This window comes from Phoxinus phoxinus (assembly GCF_949152265.1).
Source record: "Phoxinus phoxinus genome assembly, chromosome: 23".
Taxonomy (NCBI): domain Eukaryota; kingdom Metazoa; phylum Chordata; class Actinopteri; order Cypriniformes; family Leuciscidae; genus Phoxinus; species Phoxinus phoxinus.
The window spans coordinates 23,795,948-23,813,763 of record NC_136898.1 but is presented as its reverse complement, the minus strand read 5'-3'; the positions used below and the strand labels follow the sequence as shown (position 1 = coordinate 23,813,763).

Here is a 17,816-nt window from a genome sequence, read left to right as displayed (position 1 = left end):
TGACAAATTGGTTACTGTCTCTCAAGGGCACTGATGTAAGAGTTGCCCAAATGCCAGTGTCTCAACCGATCCGTCTTTAGCAAAAGGCCTTTGAGCTAAAATGTAGACCGCAAATTTCCAAAGAAACTTGTGCATACAACCTTTGTTTCCTTAAAATGTTAAATTAGTTGATTGTACAGTGTGGCTGACAATGGTGTTTAACTATTTCCCCGCCATGGAAATTTCCGGCTTTCCGTGTTTTCACAGTTATACGGTAGGGGGCGCTATTACATATCTTCTGAAAAATCACTGAATCTCGTGATCAAAACACACGCGAAGAAGAAGCAGAAACAAGCCATATCATATGTAAGCAGATGCACATCAATATTAAACAGCATTTAAATCAAAACTGCCGAATGTTACTGAATGAAATGTCGACCCGGGACGATCTATAGGACTGTGAAGTTTTGGGGGTGTTGATGGACTCGATCTACTCCATCTGTGTTTTCATCACGTTCTGAATCCGATCCGGATGTATCTTTGACAAAAACATGAAGGTGGAATAAAACTGTTCATTATACAAAATTATAAGTAGACTAGCTAGCAATCATATAACTAGCTGACTCTACAGAGCACGTTTTACACTGAATATGAGATCCAGTTCACTTTTGTTGTATGGAAAAGAGCAGGACATTATGCTTGTGTGTTTGGAGTCTATTATGTATTATTGTATTATGTAAACTTAATTCTTTATTAATAGTTATTACTTTTTAAACCTACAATCGCTTACTGTACTTGTAAAATGTATGTCATTTATTTGCATTATATTGGTTTGGAAGTTGCATATGTCAAGACTGCAGTAGTCACTGATTTAGGGGTGATTATGATGACCATTCGTTAACAGTGATTGAAAACACAGTCATCATCCACAGTAATCACACATGATTCATGACTTGTTTAGTTTGTGGTTCAGTATGTAATTGTTTTTCAGGCGAACATAAATCAAGCCACTGATTCCATGCGTATTCCAGAAAAGTAAAAAAAAAATAAAACATTTATTGGAATACCAAGTGTGTGAGGACTAAATATGTGTTTCAAATCTTTTAAGGAAATAGCTTTTCATTCTTTCTTTGTGTGTGTGTGTGTGTGTGTACAGGTGTTTAATATAAGCAACAATCACAAGGTGCTGTTTTCCAAGAGGATGGTCAGCAAACAGTTTAGCTTTGTTGGAATGGTGTCAATGGGAGAGAGTAGTTTCTCCAAAACTTTAGCTAGAAAGAGTTATGCACCTCTGGTCCGTCTCCTGCAATGATAACGGTGGCCGGCTGTTTTCTGTGTTTATGGCTGCAGTCGTTCTGGAGATTGTCACATCTCTTGGTCTGGCTTCTTCTGAACAGTTGAAATAGTGTGCTGTCAGTTGGGATTACAATACTTAACTCTCAGTGAATGAAGATTTTAACTTTATAATTTCATTGTATAGCAGATATTCTACCATTCCTTGATATTTTTGGAGGTCTCAATTTATATTTTTCTAGTCTGCAGCTTTAGACGTGTGGTGCCATCAACCAGTCAGTGTTGTCATACTGTCATTTTCCTGCACCTCCCAAAGAGATCTATAATCAGACTCGTCTATATCTACAACTCATCTCAATGGAACACGGTGTACACTAGAAGTCAATGGAGAGAGATGCATGTTGCACAGTTACGTAATGATAATGTAATAATTCAAAATTGAGCAAAGATGGCAGCATCTAGGTTGTATAATTGTATTATTTTCATTTCAAACAATACAAACCTAATACATTTCTTGTAGACTATGTGAACCACTTGAAAAGTGCGGTTTGCTGTTTTTCTTTCAAATAAATGCCTATTAAAGGTGCAGTAAGCGATTTATGAGAAACCCTGTTGACCTCTGAAACGGACTCCTCCCTTCATTGCTCCGCCCCCAAAATGCATGAACACAATGCAAGAGTGGCTGTCTCCTCATCATAGCTGAAGCCAACCAAATAATGCTTAACGAAAAATGAAGAGTAGATGATGAACGAATGACAAAGAAGAACAAAAAATGAACATACAGGACAAAAGAGTTTATGCAAGCAAGTGTTCGTTATTAGTGGCTAGCAGCTCCATACAAACAATGACACGCAAAACCAATATTACTCACGCATGGAGCAGAAACAACGCTACCTCGACATCCGTTTTCAGGCCTTCCCGCTCAGGTCTCTCCAGCGATGGAAAGCTTTTCTAATTTTGTCTCGGGTATAAAGCTCTTGCCTGATCATAACCATATTCCCCTGACCTTTTCTCTTTTGTAATGTCTCTCAGTCATCTCTCTTTCTACAGTCTCTCTTCACTCTCTCCTCCCCCAGCATGAGTGAACACACCCCCTGCTGCTGATTGGCTCACTCTCTCTCCTCCCCCATCATGAGTGAACACACCCCCTGCTGCTGATTGGCTCACTCTCTCTCCTCCCCCATCATGAGTGAACACACCCCCTGCTGCTGATTGGCTCACTCTTTCTCCTCCCCCATCATGAGTGAACACACCCCCTGCTGCTGATTGGCTCACTCTCTCTCTGCCCCCATCATGAGTGAACACTCCCCCTGCTGCTGATTGGCTCACTCTTTCTCCTCCCCCATCATGAGTGAACACACCCCCTGCTGCTGATTGGCTCACTCTCTCTCCTCCCCCATCATGAGTGAACACACCCCCTGCTGCTGATTGGCTCACTCTCTCTCCTCCCACATCATGAGTGAACACACCCCTGCTGCTGATTGGCTCACTCTCTCTCTGCCCCCATCATGAGTGAACACTCCCCCTGCTGCTGATTGGCTCACTCTTTCTCCTCCCCCATCATGAGTGAACACACCCCCTGCTGCTGATTGGCTCACTCTCTCTCCTCCCCCATCAAGAGTGAACACACCCCCTGCTGCTGATTGGCTCACTCTTTCTCCTCCCCCATCATGAGTGAACACACCCCCTGCTGCTGATTGGCTCACTCTCTCTCCTCCCCCATCATGAGTGAACACACCCCCTGCTGCTGATTGGCTCACTCTCTCTCCTCCCACATCATGAGTGAACACACCCCTGCTGCTGATTGGCTCACTCTCTCTCCGCCCCCATCATGAGTGAACACACCCCCTACTGCTGATTGGCTATGTGTTGTGCTGCTCAGTCTGATCCACTTTCTCAGAAATCGCTTACTGCACCTTCAAGTTGAATCTAATGTAATGACGTTCATTAGGCTGCTATATCAGGTAATATAACTCGAACACCAACTTGGAAACACAACTGCTAAGTCACATATATCATTATAAATAAGATTAATGTGGTGTTTAGCTCTGAGGATTTGTCCGCTGTGTTTATCCTACAGGCCGCCAGTTGCTGTGCTGTGACTGCTGCTAATTTTGCATGTGTCAGGAATGTGACAGCTGCAGTCACACAAGTGCTCAGTTCAAACTCAAAGGCATTCCTTGGTGAGATGGCTCCAGGCCTTCTTTATTATCAAGACAGCACTCTCGAACGCGACTGCAACACCGTCACTCAGCCACGGCGAGATACATTGCTAATTGTAGTGGTTTGTGCAAATTCCTGAATGTAAATCCAGACAGTTTAGCGTGAATGACAGTTGTAAACTCGCCCATATCCTAGTTTTAGCGGTTGTGTTACATTGCAGTTGTGACGTTTTCAAGGGAACACCATGGCACTGATCTGGCATAATCAATAAGCAATTACTTACAAATGAGATTCAAAATGTCCATTACATTTTCAATCTCATTTGTAAGTTATTGCTTATTCCTAATATACACTCTTCTGATCAATATCGCAAAATAACTCCCCAGAGCGACTACTGTCTCGTATCACCCTAAAGAAGTTTTTTCACGATTGATGACTGGTTGACTGCACATTAATTAATTACATGGTTATTAACTGAATACAGCTACACATATTTAATTATTATTAAGTTTTATTAGCTCAAAATGGCTACAATAAAACTTGGGATGTATATGCAAAATTTTGGTGAAAAGGGTCAAAAAGGGTCCATTGTCTGTTGTCAATAGTGCAAGTTTCATATTAAGCGTTCTGTTAGTCAACATGGTGAATCCACATGACCAAGTTGAACCTGATGCAAAATTACTTTTGTCTTCAAGTGAAATTCCTGATCACAAGGATGACTGGATTTCGCCAGAGGAACAATAGACCTCATGAAATGAGTTCTCAGAAGCAGAAGTCGCCATAAGTCACGTTTCCATTACAGATTTGCGTAAAAATTGAGCGATTTTTTTCTAAATATCGATTCAAAACTATTGCCGAAATGACGGCATTTCCATTAACCGATGTTATGCCACTAAAACGTAATTTTTTCCTCTCGCGATCAGTCATTTAAAAAATCATGGCAACGGACGTTGGTAGGTGTATATATCACAACCACGTACCGCACTAGACATTATTATTACTAACGGAAGGAGACACGGGAGAACGGAAGGCGTGTTATCCAAGCATTAGTGGCAAGGAAAGTCCCTTATACTGTGAGCGACTCATATGAGGAGTTTCTGCTTCGAGGTCTTGATTGTGGTATTTCTTTGAGGTTTATAATCCAGTATTCCTGTAATTCTTTTGTCTTTTATGAATTTAATAAACAACTCTGTCTCGTATTCTGTCCAAACACACCGCGTCATCTGCGTCATGTGACCGGTAAATGCGCAAAAACTGTTTCCATTGCAGTTTTGCGAAATATTTCTTTTTCGAATTGTCTGAAAATACTTTTTTTTGATAAATGGGAGTTTCCATTGGACATATTTTCAATTCGCAATTTCAATTTGCGCAATTTGAAAGGTAATGGAAATGCGGCTAATGTCGGCTTATGGCCTAGAGTAAGTTTGCTGTTTAATACTTCTGTAACGCTTAAATCCCCAGAAGACAAAGATGATGAATATATAACACAAGGTTGATTTAAATAGACAGCCAAAATTCAAGACAGCGTGTAAACACGAACAATACCGGACAAATGAGCAGAACAAAGGGAGGAACTTAAACACACAGGGCCCTATTTTAACGATCTGAAACGCAAGTGTCAAAGCGCAAAGCGCAAGTAACTTTGTGGGCGGTTCCCGGCGCTGTTGCTATTTTCCCGGCGGGATAAACGACTCTTGCGCCTGGCGCAAATCTAAAAGGGGTTGGTCTGAAGTAGCTTCATTATTCATAGGTGTGGTTTGGGCGTAACGTGAAATAAACCAATCAGAGCGTCCTCTCACATTCCCTTTAAGAGCCGGCGCGCTTGTTCCACGGCGGATTGCTATTATAACGGCGGATTTGCCAGCGCACGCCAGGAGCGGTTCACAGCCGAGGAGACCGACGTTCTCGTCAGGGCCGTAAAACACAGAGAAGTGACATTGGGGATGATGGGAGAAACCCACCCAAATTAGCTTCGGTTAAACAGGCGTATAATTTGGGTAAATGTGTAGCCTAATCTAGATTTTTCACATCTTCACGGGCACAACAATGATTTCCCTCGTGTGTTAATATTTTTCCTTGTAATAATGTATGATTTGCAAAAATGAAAACTGCTGCGTCTGTTTATATTAGAGAATCAAAGTGGATGCGAGTTAACACACTACATTATGGCCAAGCACGCGTCCTTAAAATACCATATCACTAACGCGCAACGCGCCACTGTCTTTAGACTGTTTTTTTCCTGGTCAGTGGCGGAGTTGCTTTCTAACACTGGAAAATAGCACCAGGGGAGTTTTGCGCCGGAACACACTCCTCTTTGCGCTGAACCGCCCCCGCGAGCGCAAGTTCATTCCCTAATTTACCGACGTGCGTCTGTGGAGGGAAAAGTCCGCTGTGCGCGGGTGCAAAATAGGATTGATACGTCGGTGTTCAAAGTCAATTGCGCTGGGTGCAAGATAGGGCCCACAGGGATGATTAACTAAAAGACGAACAGCTGTGATGATTAGTGTCAGTGTCCATGGCGACTGATGAGTGGCGAGAAACTAATGGGAACACATAAGTCCATGAAAACTAAAACAAACTGAACGCAACTGTGACAACTTTACTATGTGTGATTTTTATTTGTTTTTATTATACTTTTGTGCCGCACTTTGGTCGACTCTGTCGTTATTAAATGAGCTATATAAATGAATCAAACTAAAAACTAAATAAAACAACGTTGGTTCAACAATATACAGTAGAACTGTCATTAACATCTGCTAATTAATCAGTTCAAGATGAAACTATTGTGGGATTATTGCTGCAAATAATGAACGTCGCCTGTGGACTACTTTGCGATTTTTGTTCTCTGTTCTTTGCATTATTTGATTCAATCGTGGGTTTCCTCTTATACTCTTAACAATAACTATAACTATACAGGGCCGGATTAAGAGTTCAGGGGCCCCTGGGCACAATGACTTGTAGGTCTTATAAGTCTCCCTCTTCTGTTGAAAATAAAAGTTATTTGGAAGAATGTGGGTAACCAAACAGTTGATGTACCCCAGTGACTTCCATAATAGTTTTTTCCTACTATGGTCAATGGGGACCAGCAGCCGCCCGGTTAGCCACACTCCTCAAAATATCTTCTTTTGTGTTCAGCACAAGAAAGAAATTAATACATGTATGGAACAACATTAGAGTGAGTGAGTAAATAATGACATCATTTTTATTTTTGGGTAACTATCCCTTTAAGGACAAGCGGCAGCATGTTTACTATTAGGGCTACTGTCTCTTTAAGATCTGCCCGCGACGTGTCAAATATACACGCATTTGACAAGCAGATGTTTTTCTTATTTATTTCTACTGTTCTTTCACTTTAGACATAACCAACTTTGTTTATGTAAACCTTGTGTGTATTTGACAGTATTAGAGCAATAAGACTCGAAAGATAACTTAGTCCAGGCGCTGTTAGACAGGCTTTTAGTGCATGTGCGCGTCGGGGTGTAGCAGCTAACGTTATTGCGCTCAGAAAAGCGCCCGTTAGAACAGCACATCAGCAGCGAATGACATGTTTAACCGGTAAGGCTTTAAAGCACATGCAAATAATTAATTTTTATTTACTACAGTGTCCTGTTCCTCTGCATTTCATGTGAATATACGTCGGGCTGTACAGTATGTTGAGACGGAGGCGCCAGAACTGCAAACTGATAGAATGCACGATCCTACGATATTTCTTCAAAAGCAGATCGTGGAGACATTTTAATCATAATATTTGACGGTGCCCAGGGCCCCTTAGATGTCCTGGGCCCCTGGGCAATTGCCCAGTTGCCCTAATGGTTAATCCGGCCCTGCAACTATAAACACATCTAAAAATCGTCCTAATATGAAAGAACCGCCAAAGAGTCCACACAACTATAACAAAAACGATATCGTCAGAATCACTTTTTTTTTCCAGCTGATGAACGATAAAAACAGTGACAGCCAATAAGAATCGACTTCATTACAAATCACACTGTACGACATGGATCTAATAAACTTGGGTACGACAAGACTGTTTGATGATGATAACTATTGAACTGACCTTTGGCTAAGCCCCGCCGCCCTTAGTTACTGTTGCTTCGTCCGACAACTTCATCTGGGCTCTGGTTTGGTATCAACATGGCTTATGCTGAGACGGCTCTTCCTGCTGAACTTTTATCAAACTTTTATAAAGCAGCAAATAAAGTGTCCGATAGAAGTAGGCAGAAGGGGCTGCAGTGTGTGTTCGAAGGCTTTATTCAAGACATACCGGCGAAACGCAAGCAACAACAAGGCATCCAAATAGAGGCAAAAGCATAACGGTCACAGTCAAAAAATGAACCACCGAATATCCTACTAATCGAGACGGAGGCTGTGACTCACAATATCAAGAGCAACACTGTTCATGCAAAGCTGGGTCATTCACTTCTTTATTACAAAGCAAACTTTTTGTTTAAATTTGTATTTATTAGCAGCGTGTGCTAGCTAGCGTATCAACAATTAGGGTAGAGAACAGAAATCATAACCTAAAACTGTCTAACTAGTGTAACTTCACAGTAAGGTTAAAAGGTAGAGCACACAAAAGTGTGTTGTTGATCTTGAGGGGTTTCGCTGACTGAGGACGTCCACACAGTTTAATCCAAAGACGACACTTGTCAGGATTTTACTTCGGTTTTGGGAAGGAAAAAAAAACCCCTCCAACCTCTCTGGGAAACGCGTATCTGTGTTACAAATGCCCCAGGCACAACGGTTAACCATATTTCTGATAAAACTACGACGGTAATAGCCTGCCGAGACCACAAATATGAGACGCTGGTGTTAAAGTCAATGGAGCGCTGTGAGAAAGTGTCGCACCTCAGCTCGTTCTCGGCTGCGCTGTGATTGGTCAATCTACATTCTAGGGTGTGGCTTAGCCAAAGGCGAATTGTGTTTTTTATATGCGCTGAAAAAAAAGGAGTAAGCCAAAGAGGAGAACATGGCATCGGAAAAGAACATGGTCATGGCATCGGAAAAGAGTCCAACTTGGCATATATTTAGCAAATGAAGCTTGAGGAAAGTAGTTTTAAATTTTAGCGGCATGTCGCGTCGATCAATACGCCATTTCATGTTTCTGTTTTATCGGCGAGTCAGACGTAGATTGTAGCAGTGAACACACTGTGAGATGATCATGAATTTACGACACTGATCGCAGACTATCTTTGGTCACAAGACCGTCTTTGAACCTCTCTCACCGCGTGTGACGTAGGGCCGCCGTTTAGGAGCCACGATTGGTCGTCTTTCATCTGGGACAGCCCGACACCGTACAGTGTGTACCGGGCATAAAGCTGCAGTACTGTTCACGAATGTTCATGAAAGAATGGTTTCAGGAAACACTGAATCGCTGAACTATGTTGCTAATGACAGACCTCGCGACCGTTGGCTAACAATGATTTCAGGAAACGCAACACTGGTTTAAACCTCATGACTTATTTTACAAGTCTGACATTAATTGCCCATCCAGTTCCTATTGAATAAGGACCAACACCCCAAAAGATAAGATAGTAGAAAGTCTACATTATCTTAATTCAATCTCATCATACCCTGGTTCATTCATTCTTACATTTCCATTGCCAGTGACACTGTGACACAATACATGCATTTGCGCCGTTCAGGAGGAGTCTATGACTGCAGACAGCAGCTGCATCATCCTCATCATCATCATCCTCCTGCTGCCCTGGCTGCCGTTGCCATGGCAACCCATCCGTGATGTCCAACCCTACAGAGGGAGGGCGAGGAAAAATGGAAGAACTCACTCGTATGCCGGGTCTTTCCTCCGGAGAGGTGTGCCCATCATGGCCGCGTCTTCTCCCTCTTCCTCCTCCTTTCCTCGTCTTCTCTCCGCTGCTGGTACCAGCTTCACCTTGGGAATGATGGATCTTCTCCAGCTTTTCCTGAGATTTCAGATGGATGCTGGATGCTTGCAGCTTGCTTCCGCTCTTTCTAGCCTGCAGGATGAGAGAGAGAGAGAGAGAGAGAGAGAGAGAGAGAGAGAGAGACAGGAGGGAGGGTCACATTTGTTTAACGTCTGATTTTATTGGTAGAGAACAGTCTTCTCTTTGAACTTTAATTTGAGAATGTAATATTACAGCAGATCTGATTAGCAATGTGTCATTAAATCTACAGTAAAGTCCTAAACCGTGTAACAGATATATCACACTGAAACTGTCAGATTTAATGATTCCATATTTAGTCCATTTCACGCTGCTATACAGTAATATACAGTAAAAAGACATGCTCACATTATACAGATTATTACTGTAATTGTTCACGTTTAACCAAAAACACTTCCATACTGCAGCTTTGAACCTCAGATTCGTATTTATTGTATTGAGTTGGCAACTTGTATGAATCTGTAGAAATCTGATTAGTATGAAAATGCATGATTTGTTGTGAACCATGAACATTCACCCCTGAACCTAAAGAGTTTGTTAAATCTTTCTGTCCATGTTCAAAAAATGTGTGCTTTCTATTCTGAAAACAAGTACATTTTTTGTTTTACGTTTTTTATACTTATTTTTTTTTACATAATATTATTGTTATTTTAAATGTGTTTGATTGTCTGTCTGTGGAAATTGTGCTTTAATATCATCAATTCAGGGGCACTTTTAGGACATATATGTCTGAAAAATCCATTTGTTTTCACAAAATACAATAATCAAGGCTGACTAAAACTGTCTGAATTTTAAATGACCCCCGCAAAATCTTAAAAAATATTTGTGTTACTCTAAATAAAATAATAACAACTGAAATAAACTACAATATAAAACGCCTTATTTTATTCCAGCTGGCTGCTAAAGCAACATTTTTCATCTTAATGTAACTTAATGTGCTAAAATATCTGAAACTGAAACAAAAACCTATATTAAAACATATTAATAACATATTAAAAAAAAAAGGCTAATAAAAATGACAAAAACAAGTAATTTAATAAAACTTTAATTAAAATGAGAACCGAAAATACAAAAACATAAAAACTAATTTAATATATTTAAAAAGCTATATATTGTTAACATTTGTTTTATTGTAAAATACTGTAAAAATGCAAAAAACTGTAATAGATTCAACCTTACATTTTTGTGTAATTTACACTGCAAAACTAATATATAAGATTATTCTAATAATCTTAATTCAAATTTAAAACAAGATTATTTTTCTTACCCTTCTTAAAATGTAATATTTATTTATTTATTTTGTAAAATTCACAGGATGTTATGTAAATATGCATACATTTTCACTGTATTTTTACTGAGTTATTTTGCCAACCACAGTTGTAATGTTTTTGTTTGTTGTAAAAACAGAAGTATTTTTTACAGTGTGTCAGTGATACTAAAATTACACTGCTCCCCGCCGCCTGTCCTTGTTAATTTGAGGCACAAAAGAGTTTGACCAGATGTCTGGATGAACAACTGTTGGCAGTAAGGAATAAGTATATCGGCGTAGGTGTCGGTATAGAAACTGAAAGCACACTTTTGTCTATAAATCACTTTGACTAGGAAGCAGACCAAAGAACTTGTTTTGCATGTCAATTCAGGGTCTTTTTAATGGGAATAAAGCTAAAATATTCCCTCAGACAGTGTGATTGAGATGTGCTGCTCTTAAAAGACAAGAGCAAGGTCACATTCAGCTGACGTGTTCAGACTTTCTGCATGCTTGAGTGTCACACACTTGGATGTTTGTGATTGTGTGAAGTTAGTAACTTGAGTTATCTCTCTGTCTGGAATGCTTGTTGTAGACTTCAGTTGCTTGTGCCTTATTTGGCTGCCTTATTTACTAACTATACTTTTAGTGCATCTTGCTTATATTTAAAGGGGTCCTATTATGTCCTTATACGAAGTCTTGATTTTGTTTTTGGGGTGAACTAGAATATGTTTTCACGCTCGATTGTTAAAAAAAACTAAATATTATAATTTTTTACATTATTCTTTTTATTATTCTTCACATATTTTACATTATGACAGCACCTCTCTTCCCAATTCTGTCTCGAACATGCCGATTTCGATGAAACCCCTCCTTCCGAAATACGAAATGTGCTGTGATTGGTTAGCTGGCCCACTGTGTTGTGATTGGTAGCGCTTAGTGTGTGTTCGGGAAATGTCCAGCCCTCCATAACTGCAAGCTCTTCAGTGTAAATATTGAGGATGGCGTACATTTAAAACCAATTCGAGCTCGATCCAGACCCTGACAATGTTAACGAACAAGAGGATCGTGCAGAACGAATCTCATGCTCAGACTTAGCAAGCATGGATTTCGCAGGACGTTTCAGAGTGGTGTGTTTTTTGGTCTTATACATTACCGATACGATGATATCGTGATATTTGTCTGAAAACCAATTTAATACAAGCACTCGATCACAAAACCACGGTTAACTTTCCTAAGGAACGGCGAACCTTCTTACAAAAGCGAGAGCTTGCAAAAAGAAACAGAAAACAAGCTGTTCTCCATAAAATATTAAATGTTGGGGTTATAAAGTTTGGGAACAGTGTTAAAATATATTTTTTTTAACCACTCTAAGTTTGTCCGCTTTAAGACGATGTTTTGGGATGGGGTGGGAAAAAAACATCTCTTTGACATTGCAGCAACACTCTTCATCTAGCGCAGGTCAACCAGGCCTCGTCCCCTTTTTTGCGTATTCTGTGGGTGCGGATTATTTAAATGAGTAACATTGTGACTTCATAAGATCCAGATTTTCTTTGTCAGGAGTCTAGTTTGATTTCTCAGCTTGTTTTCCTTCTCACTTCTCACACAGCTGTCCACTATCTCAATCAACATCTCACACCTGTTCCCCCGTAGCCCTGCTCCTCTTGCTATTTAGATCGTGTGTTCTTCTCTCTTCTTTGACAGTTTATTGTTTGTTCATTCATATCCGTTACAGACGTCTCATCGTTGTGATTTACCTCTGCTTATCTTGTCCTGTCCTGTCCTCTCCTCTCTCTCTCTCTCTCTCCCCGTCCACCTAAACGGCCGATGACCGCCAGACAGCCATTTTTTTGTAATTTAGTCAGCTTTCGGGTCCTTTTCGCACTGTGACAATTCTGTTAAATAAAATATCTCCCTTTGGAGTGAACTTTGAGCTGTGTAACCTTTCAGATCTTTTTTTATGCTCAAGCAGCAACATTAAACACTAGTTAAAGTTGAAAAAGTGGAAAAGCATATAGCCTTTAAAATATATAAAGACTATATGCGGCTTATACTCGTAGCAGTGTTCTGTGTGTGAATTGTCTTTATACTGTTTGTGAAAATGTATATATCAGGCCGTAAAAGTAATTCTGTCATGACAACTTACAGAGTGACTGGCATGGAAATGGGTATGACAAGAATCTGAATGTTGAGCAGCGAGCTCATTGGCTACTGATACAGCAGGAACCAATCAGCTGTGCCCTGTAGAGAGTGATGTGATTATGAGTACGTGAGTAAAAGGAGCTGTTAGCCTGAGCCATCTAGAGTTTCATGCCAGAACTTTGTATTTCAGCACTGAGGCAATGTGTAAATTCACTGCACAGTAACACAGTAAATAATTACTGTAAGTAGCACATAGTTGAAAAAAAACTAAAATATATTTTCAGAACATATGCCTGTCATTGTAGAACTAGGTAACATGGGTAAGAATATATACTTTATCATACATTGGTGAGTTGCCTATATATATATATATACATACAGTGGGGAGGACAAGTATTTTATACACTGCCGATTTTGCAGGTTTTCCCACTTACAAAGCATAGTTTACAAAGCATTATTTGTATCATAGGTACTCTTCAACTGTGAGTGACGTAATCTAAAAAAAACAAAAAAAAACAGAAAATCACATTGTATGATTTTTTAAGTAATTAATTTGCATTTTATTGCATGACATAAGTATTTGACACAGTAGAACATCAGAACGTAATGTTTGGTACAGAAACCTTTGTTTGCAATTACAGAGATCATACGTTTCCTGTAGTTCTTGACCAGGTTTGCACACACTGCAGCAGGGATTGTCGCTGGGCAATACGGACTTTCCGCTCCCTCCAAAGATCTTCTATTGGGTTCAGGTCTGGAGACTGGCTAGGCCACTCCAGGACCTGGAGATGCTTCTTACGGAGCCACTCCTTAGTTGCCCTGGCTGTGTGTTTCGGGTTGTTGTCATGCTGGAAGACCCATCTTCAATGCTCTTACTGAGGGAAGGAGGTTGTTGGCCAAGATCTCGCGATACATGGCCCCATCCATCCTCCCCTCAATACAGTGCAGTCGTCGTGTCCCCTTTGCAGAAAAGCATCCCCAAAGAATGATGTTTCCACCTCCATGCTTCACACTCTTTCTTCTTCCTCCAAACACGGCGAGTGGAGTTTAGACAAAAAAGCTCTATTATTTTTACCAGCCATTCAATGAGCTCACTCACCCTGGACCCATGGCCCATTCAGCCTCCTTTCACACCCACGACTGACTCCAAGCCAGAGCCCACCACAGACCCAGCACACGAGCACGCTCACCACGAAGCCTGAGCCCGAGTACATGCCGGATGCTATATTCCTCCCAGAGCCCGAGCTTATAGCGGAGTCTGACCAAGTGTGAGAGCAATTCCTACAGTCTCCGCTGGTCCCATCCAGTCCCTTGTGTCTTTTGTCACTGCTGGATCCGCCCAAGTCTCATTGTTTTCTGATGGTTCTGCCCATCTTTAAGTCTCATCTGTCAGCTAGTTCCAAGTCTCCTTCGTTGCTGATGGTCCCACTCGGCCTCCAACTCCCTCCTCCTTCATCGATTTTAGCCAGCTCCTCTGTCTCGTCTCCATAGGCTCCCTCCAACCCCTTAGCTCTTCCTTCGCTGGCTCCACCCAGCTGCTCAGATCCGCCTCGGGCTTCCAGGTCTCCAGCTCTGTGTGTTGATCCCCTTGCTCCGCCTCGGGCCTCTGAGCCCTGGACTCCACCTCGGCCTGTCGACTCTTCTGACCCATCTTGTCTCCATGCTCCCTTGGCTCCACAGTGGTACGTTATCTCTCTGGCTCCCCCAGTCTCCATCATCCATCTGGCTCTATCTTGGTCAGTCATTACCCTGGTTTAGTCACGGACTTCTGGTCCTCCGGCTACGCCTCGTCTCTCCACCCCTTTGGCTCCACAGGGCTCTTCCTTCCCTCCGGCTCCACCGTTGTCCTCACTCCCACCGGCTCCACCTCGGCCTGCCGAGCTGCTGTTCAGCCTTGGCCATCCAGTCCATTGGTGTCGCCATGGGCCTTCGTCTCTTCAGCTCTGCCTGGGTCTCTACCACTCTCAGCTCCACCTCAGTCGGTTGTGCTCCTGGCTACACCATGGCTCTTCCCTTAACCCTTTCGCACGTACGATCACACCCGTGTGATCAGTCTTGGCTGGTCCCTGGAGCGTACGATCACACCGGTGTGATTAGAACGGTCAGCGCATCACGTGATCAACTGCTAAATTCAAATTTGCTTTCGCGCGTTGGCTGGCGCTGAGCCAGAGATGGACGTGCTCGCGCTTGTCATATATCACAACTATTCAGTGTTTTCAACCACATAATGTTTATTTTAGGTTTCAGGCATTTAAAATCACATAAGTACTAGCAAACCAATGAATTTGAGTTTGTAAAATACACACAGATGTCTATGGAAGTGCCAATAATAATCCTTTCCATCATAATAAGACGACATGTTTTATTCATATCAGATACACAATGTGTAAGTAGCTTTACATTTTACCCTATTCTTCTCCCAGTTAACCTGCCACTTACTTTCATGTATTTCTTGAGAAATGGAGGAATTGACGTGTTGTAAATCCAGCACAAACTAACATGGCGCCGCCCATCGCGCATACAGCTCAACTAACGCGATCGTTATAAAAGTGTTTAAACAACCAAACACATCCACATGCACATATTTGACAATCGGAATATCTGTGTTTCATGCTATATCTAACATATTTTTGAATATTTTGAATCAAAAAGAGAAAATTGCATAAAAGCAGATCATCATTCATTCAGCGCTGTGTTGTGTTTGCGCTGTGTCACGTGACAAGCAATGACGCGTCACCATGGAAACGATAAAGTGACAGGTTCTAAATAACGGTCGCTTTGAAAAACTCACGCTGGGGGGTCAGTTAGAATATTTTAAACGTACGTGTGAAAGGGTTAATCGGTTCCAGTGTGAGCCCACGTCCTTATGGCTCTACTTGGGCTCTCCCTGCCTCCCCCCTTCTTGGTCTCCTCTCTCCTTGGTTGTCTCCTCCTGCCAGCTCTGAGTCCTTCACCAGAGCCCCCCCTCCCTCCTCCGTTGGACTGTTACTGTGCAAGGATGCATGCTTGTCAGTGTAGTGTGATAGTAAATGATAGTAAATGCTTCTCCATCTGAACACCAGAGGGCGCTCTCAGGCAGACACGCAGAAGTACAATAACACACACCATTTCAGGAAATCCCTATGGGCATCATACTAGCGCTGTAGCTGAATAAACAGAAGATTGAAATGCTTTGATTAAACATGACTAATAAACACACGACTGCCTTATTTTGTGTATGAAGCCACAGAAGGATTCTCAACTGTCATTATGAAGTGAGTTTGGAGTAAAAGCATGTTATTAAATGTGTTTTTTTGTTAGACAAGAGGTTCAGAAATGCTTCTCATGTTTGGAAAGATGTTTGACACTTGTTGCTTTTTCAAATGCACGTTATATGTGACTCAAAATCGCAGTGCTTTCAGACGGAGCAGCGTTTACATTTGCACTTAACAAATATTAGCGTAATGCATAATTAAAAATCGCAATAAGCCAACTCGATTTAAGTGTGATTTTTTGTAAATTGCGATTAATCGTGCAGCCCTACTCACTATAGTACTTTTAAATGTATTATGTAACTGTTGATTTGAATTATTATGTTTTTTATTTCCTTAGCACAATAGTTATTTTTTATTATTTATATATATATATTAAAACATTTTGTACACTTTATTTGTCTTTAAGCTTTTCCACGGACCCCCTAGCATCCTGTTTGAAAACCTTAGCTCTATAAGACAAGAGTCTACAGATATAGACACCCCCCCCCCCCCCCCCCAAAAAAAAAAAAACCAAACCAAATTGACTCACTCTCATAATGTTTTGAACCTGTACACATGGTTTTGTTCTGTAAATTATATTTGAAAAAAATTCTTGCCCATTTAATGAAAGTCAATGGGGTCCAAAGTTGTTTTTGGACTACTTTGTCTTTCACTGTCTGGACGAAAAACTATAGAAATATTATTCAAAGTATCTTATTTTATGTTCCACAGAATAAATACATGCATACAGGTTTAAAACATCATGAGAATGAGTAAAGGATAACATAATCTTCATTTCTGACTGAACTATTGACACTCCACTCTCCCCTATATTGATATAACATTTCAAAATATGGTTGAATATAATTTTCTAAAAGACTGTGGCACCAATATAACAAACTACCTTTGAACCATGAAACAAGATTATATGTTCCAAGCCTTGATTTGATCTGTGTCTAATTCATTCTTCAAAGAAAACAACACAAGTAAGTGAAGGATAACCAAATTGAGATGCGCAAAGCTGGTGCTAATACTAATATACTCACTTCTTTCAGGTCTGCAGCGAGCCACTCTCCCCGAGCGCTGTAGTGTTACATGACCCTCTGCATTCCTAGGATGGCTGACAGTTGAAAGTGTCCGTCTCAGTTGTTTGCCCAGCGAGGAGGCACAGCGGTGGTCCCGACTCCCGAGGCCCGTCTCGGCTTACCAGGAGTATCAGGAGCGTGCGCTGTACCTTTTGCCGTTAATTGTGTAGGATTTGTTTTTGGCAGACCTTGAGACCTTTTGACTGGACATGTTCCTCATGTTCACAATACATCACAGTACAAAAACACTCTCACAGAAGTGGCATAGATTCCTAAACAGCATAAAAAAACTGTAAATGGGGGCGTAATGGACAAGGTCATTTATGTAAGCGACAGAGGCACAGATATCACACGCTGATACAATGTTAGCTTTGTTGACCGCTCGTTCTGGAATTTTCCCGTTGTAGTCGCAGTGAAGGGGCCTTTCAGCAGTCACCGTTTGCACTGTCACTTCATCAGTAATCTATTTAAGGTCGTTCAGGATGACTCGCATCAGCTCTACAAGCCAGAAAGCTAGTTCACATCATGCTTAATGTCCTGTTGATCACCACATTGTTATATACACCATTCAAATGTTTAGGGTTTTTTTGGTAGGGAAAGAAATTAATACTTGTATTAAGCAAGGACACATTAAATTGGTCAAAACTGACTGATCCCATAACTTTGCTGACTGACCCCTAACTATCAGTAGATCGCAAAAACATTGACTATTGATGCGTATGCGTTCAAGTCATGTCAGAAAGATTGTAAT

General features: G+C 41.2%; 1 protein-coding gene across 1 annotated transcript in view; it reads right to left on the bottom strand.

Moving 5' to 3' along the window:
• palm2akap2 (PALM2 and AKAP2 fusion) overlaps positions 1-17,326 on the bottom strand; it is a 132,282-nt gene extending 114,956 nt beyond the window's left edge. The window contains exons 1-2 of the mRNA XM_079598861.1: positions 17,027-17,326; positions 9,222-9,413 (exon numbers count right to left, since the gene is read on the bottom strand). Coding sequence (XP_079454987.1) covers positions 9,222-9,262 — 41 coding nt within the window. The 5' untranslated portion in view covers positions 9,263-9,413; positions 17,027-17,326. The remainder of the gene's footprint in view (positions 1-9,221; positions 9,414-17,026) is intronic.
• Between the last annotated feature and the right edge of the window lie 490 nt (positions 17,327-17,816).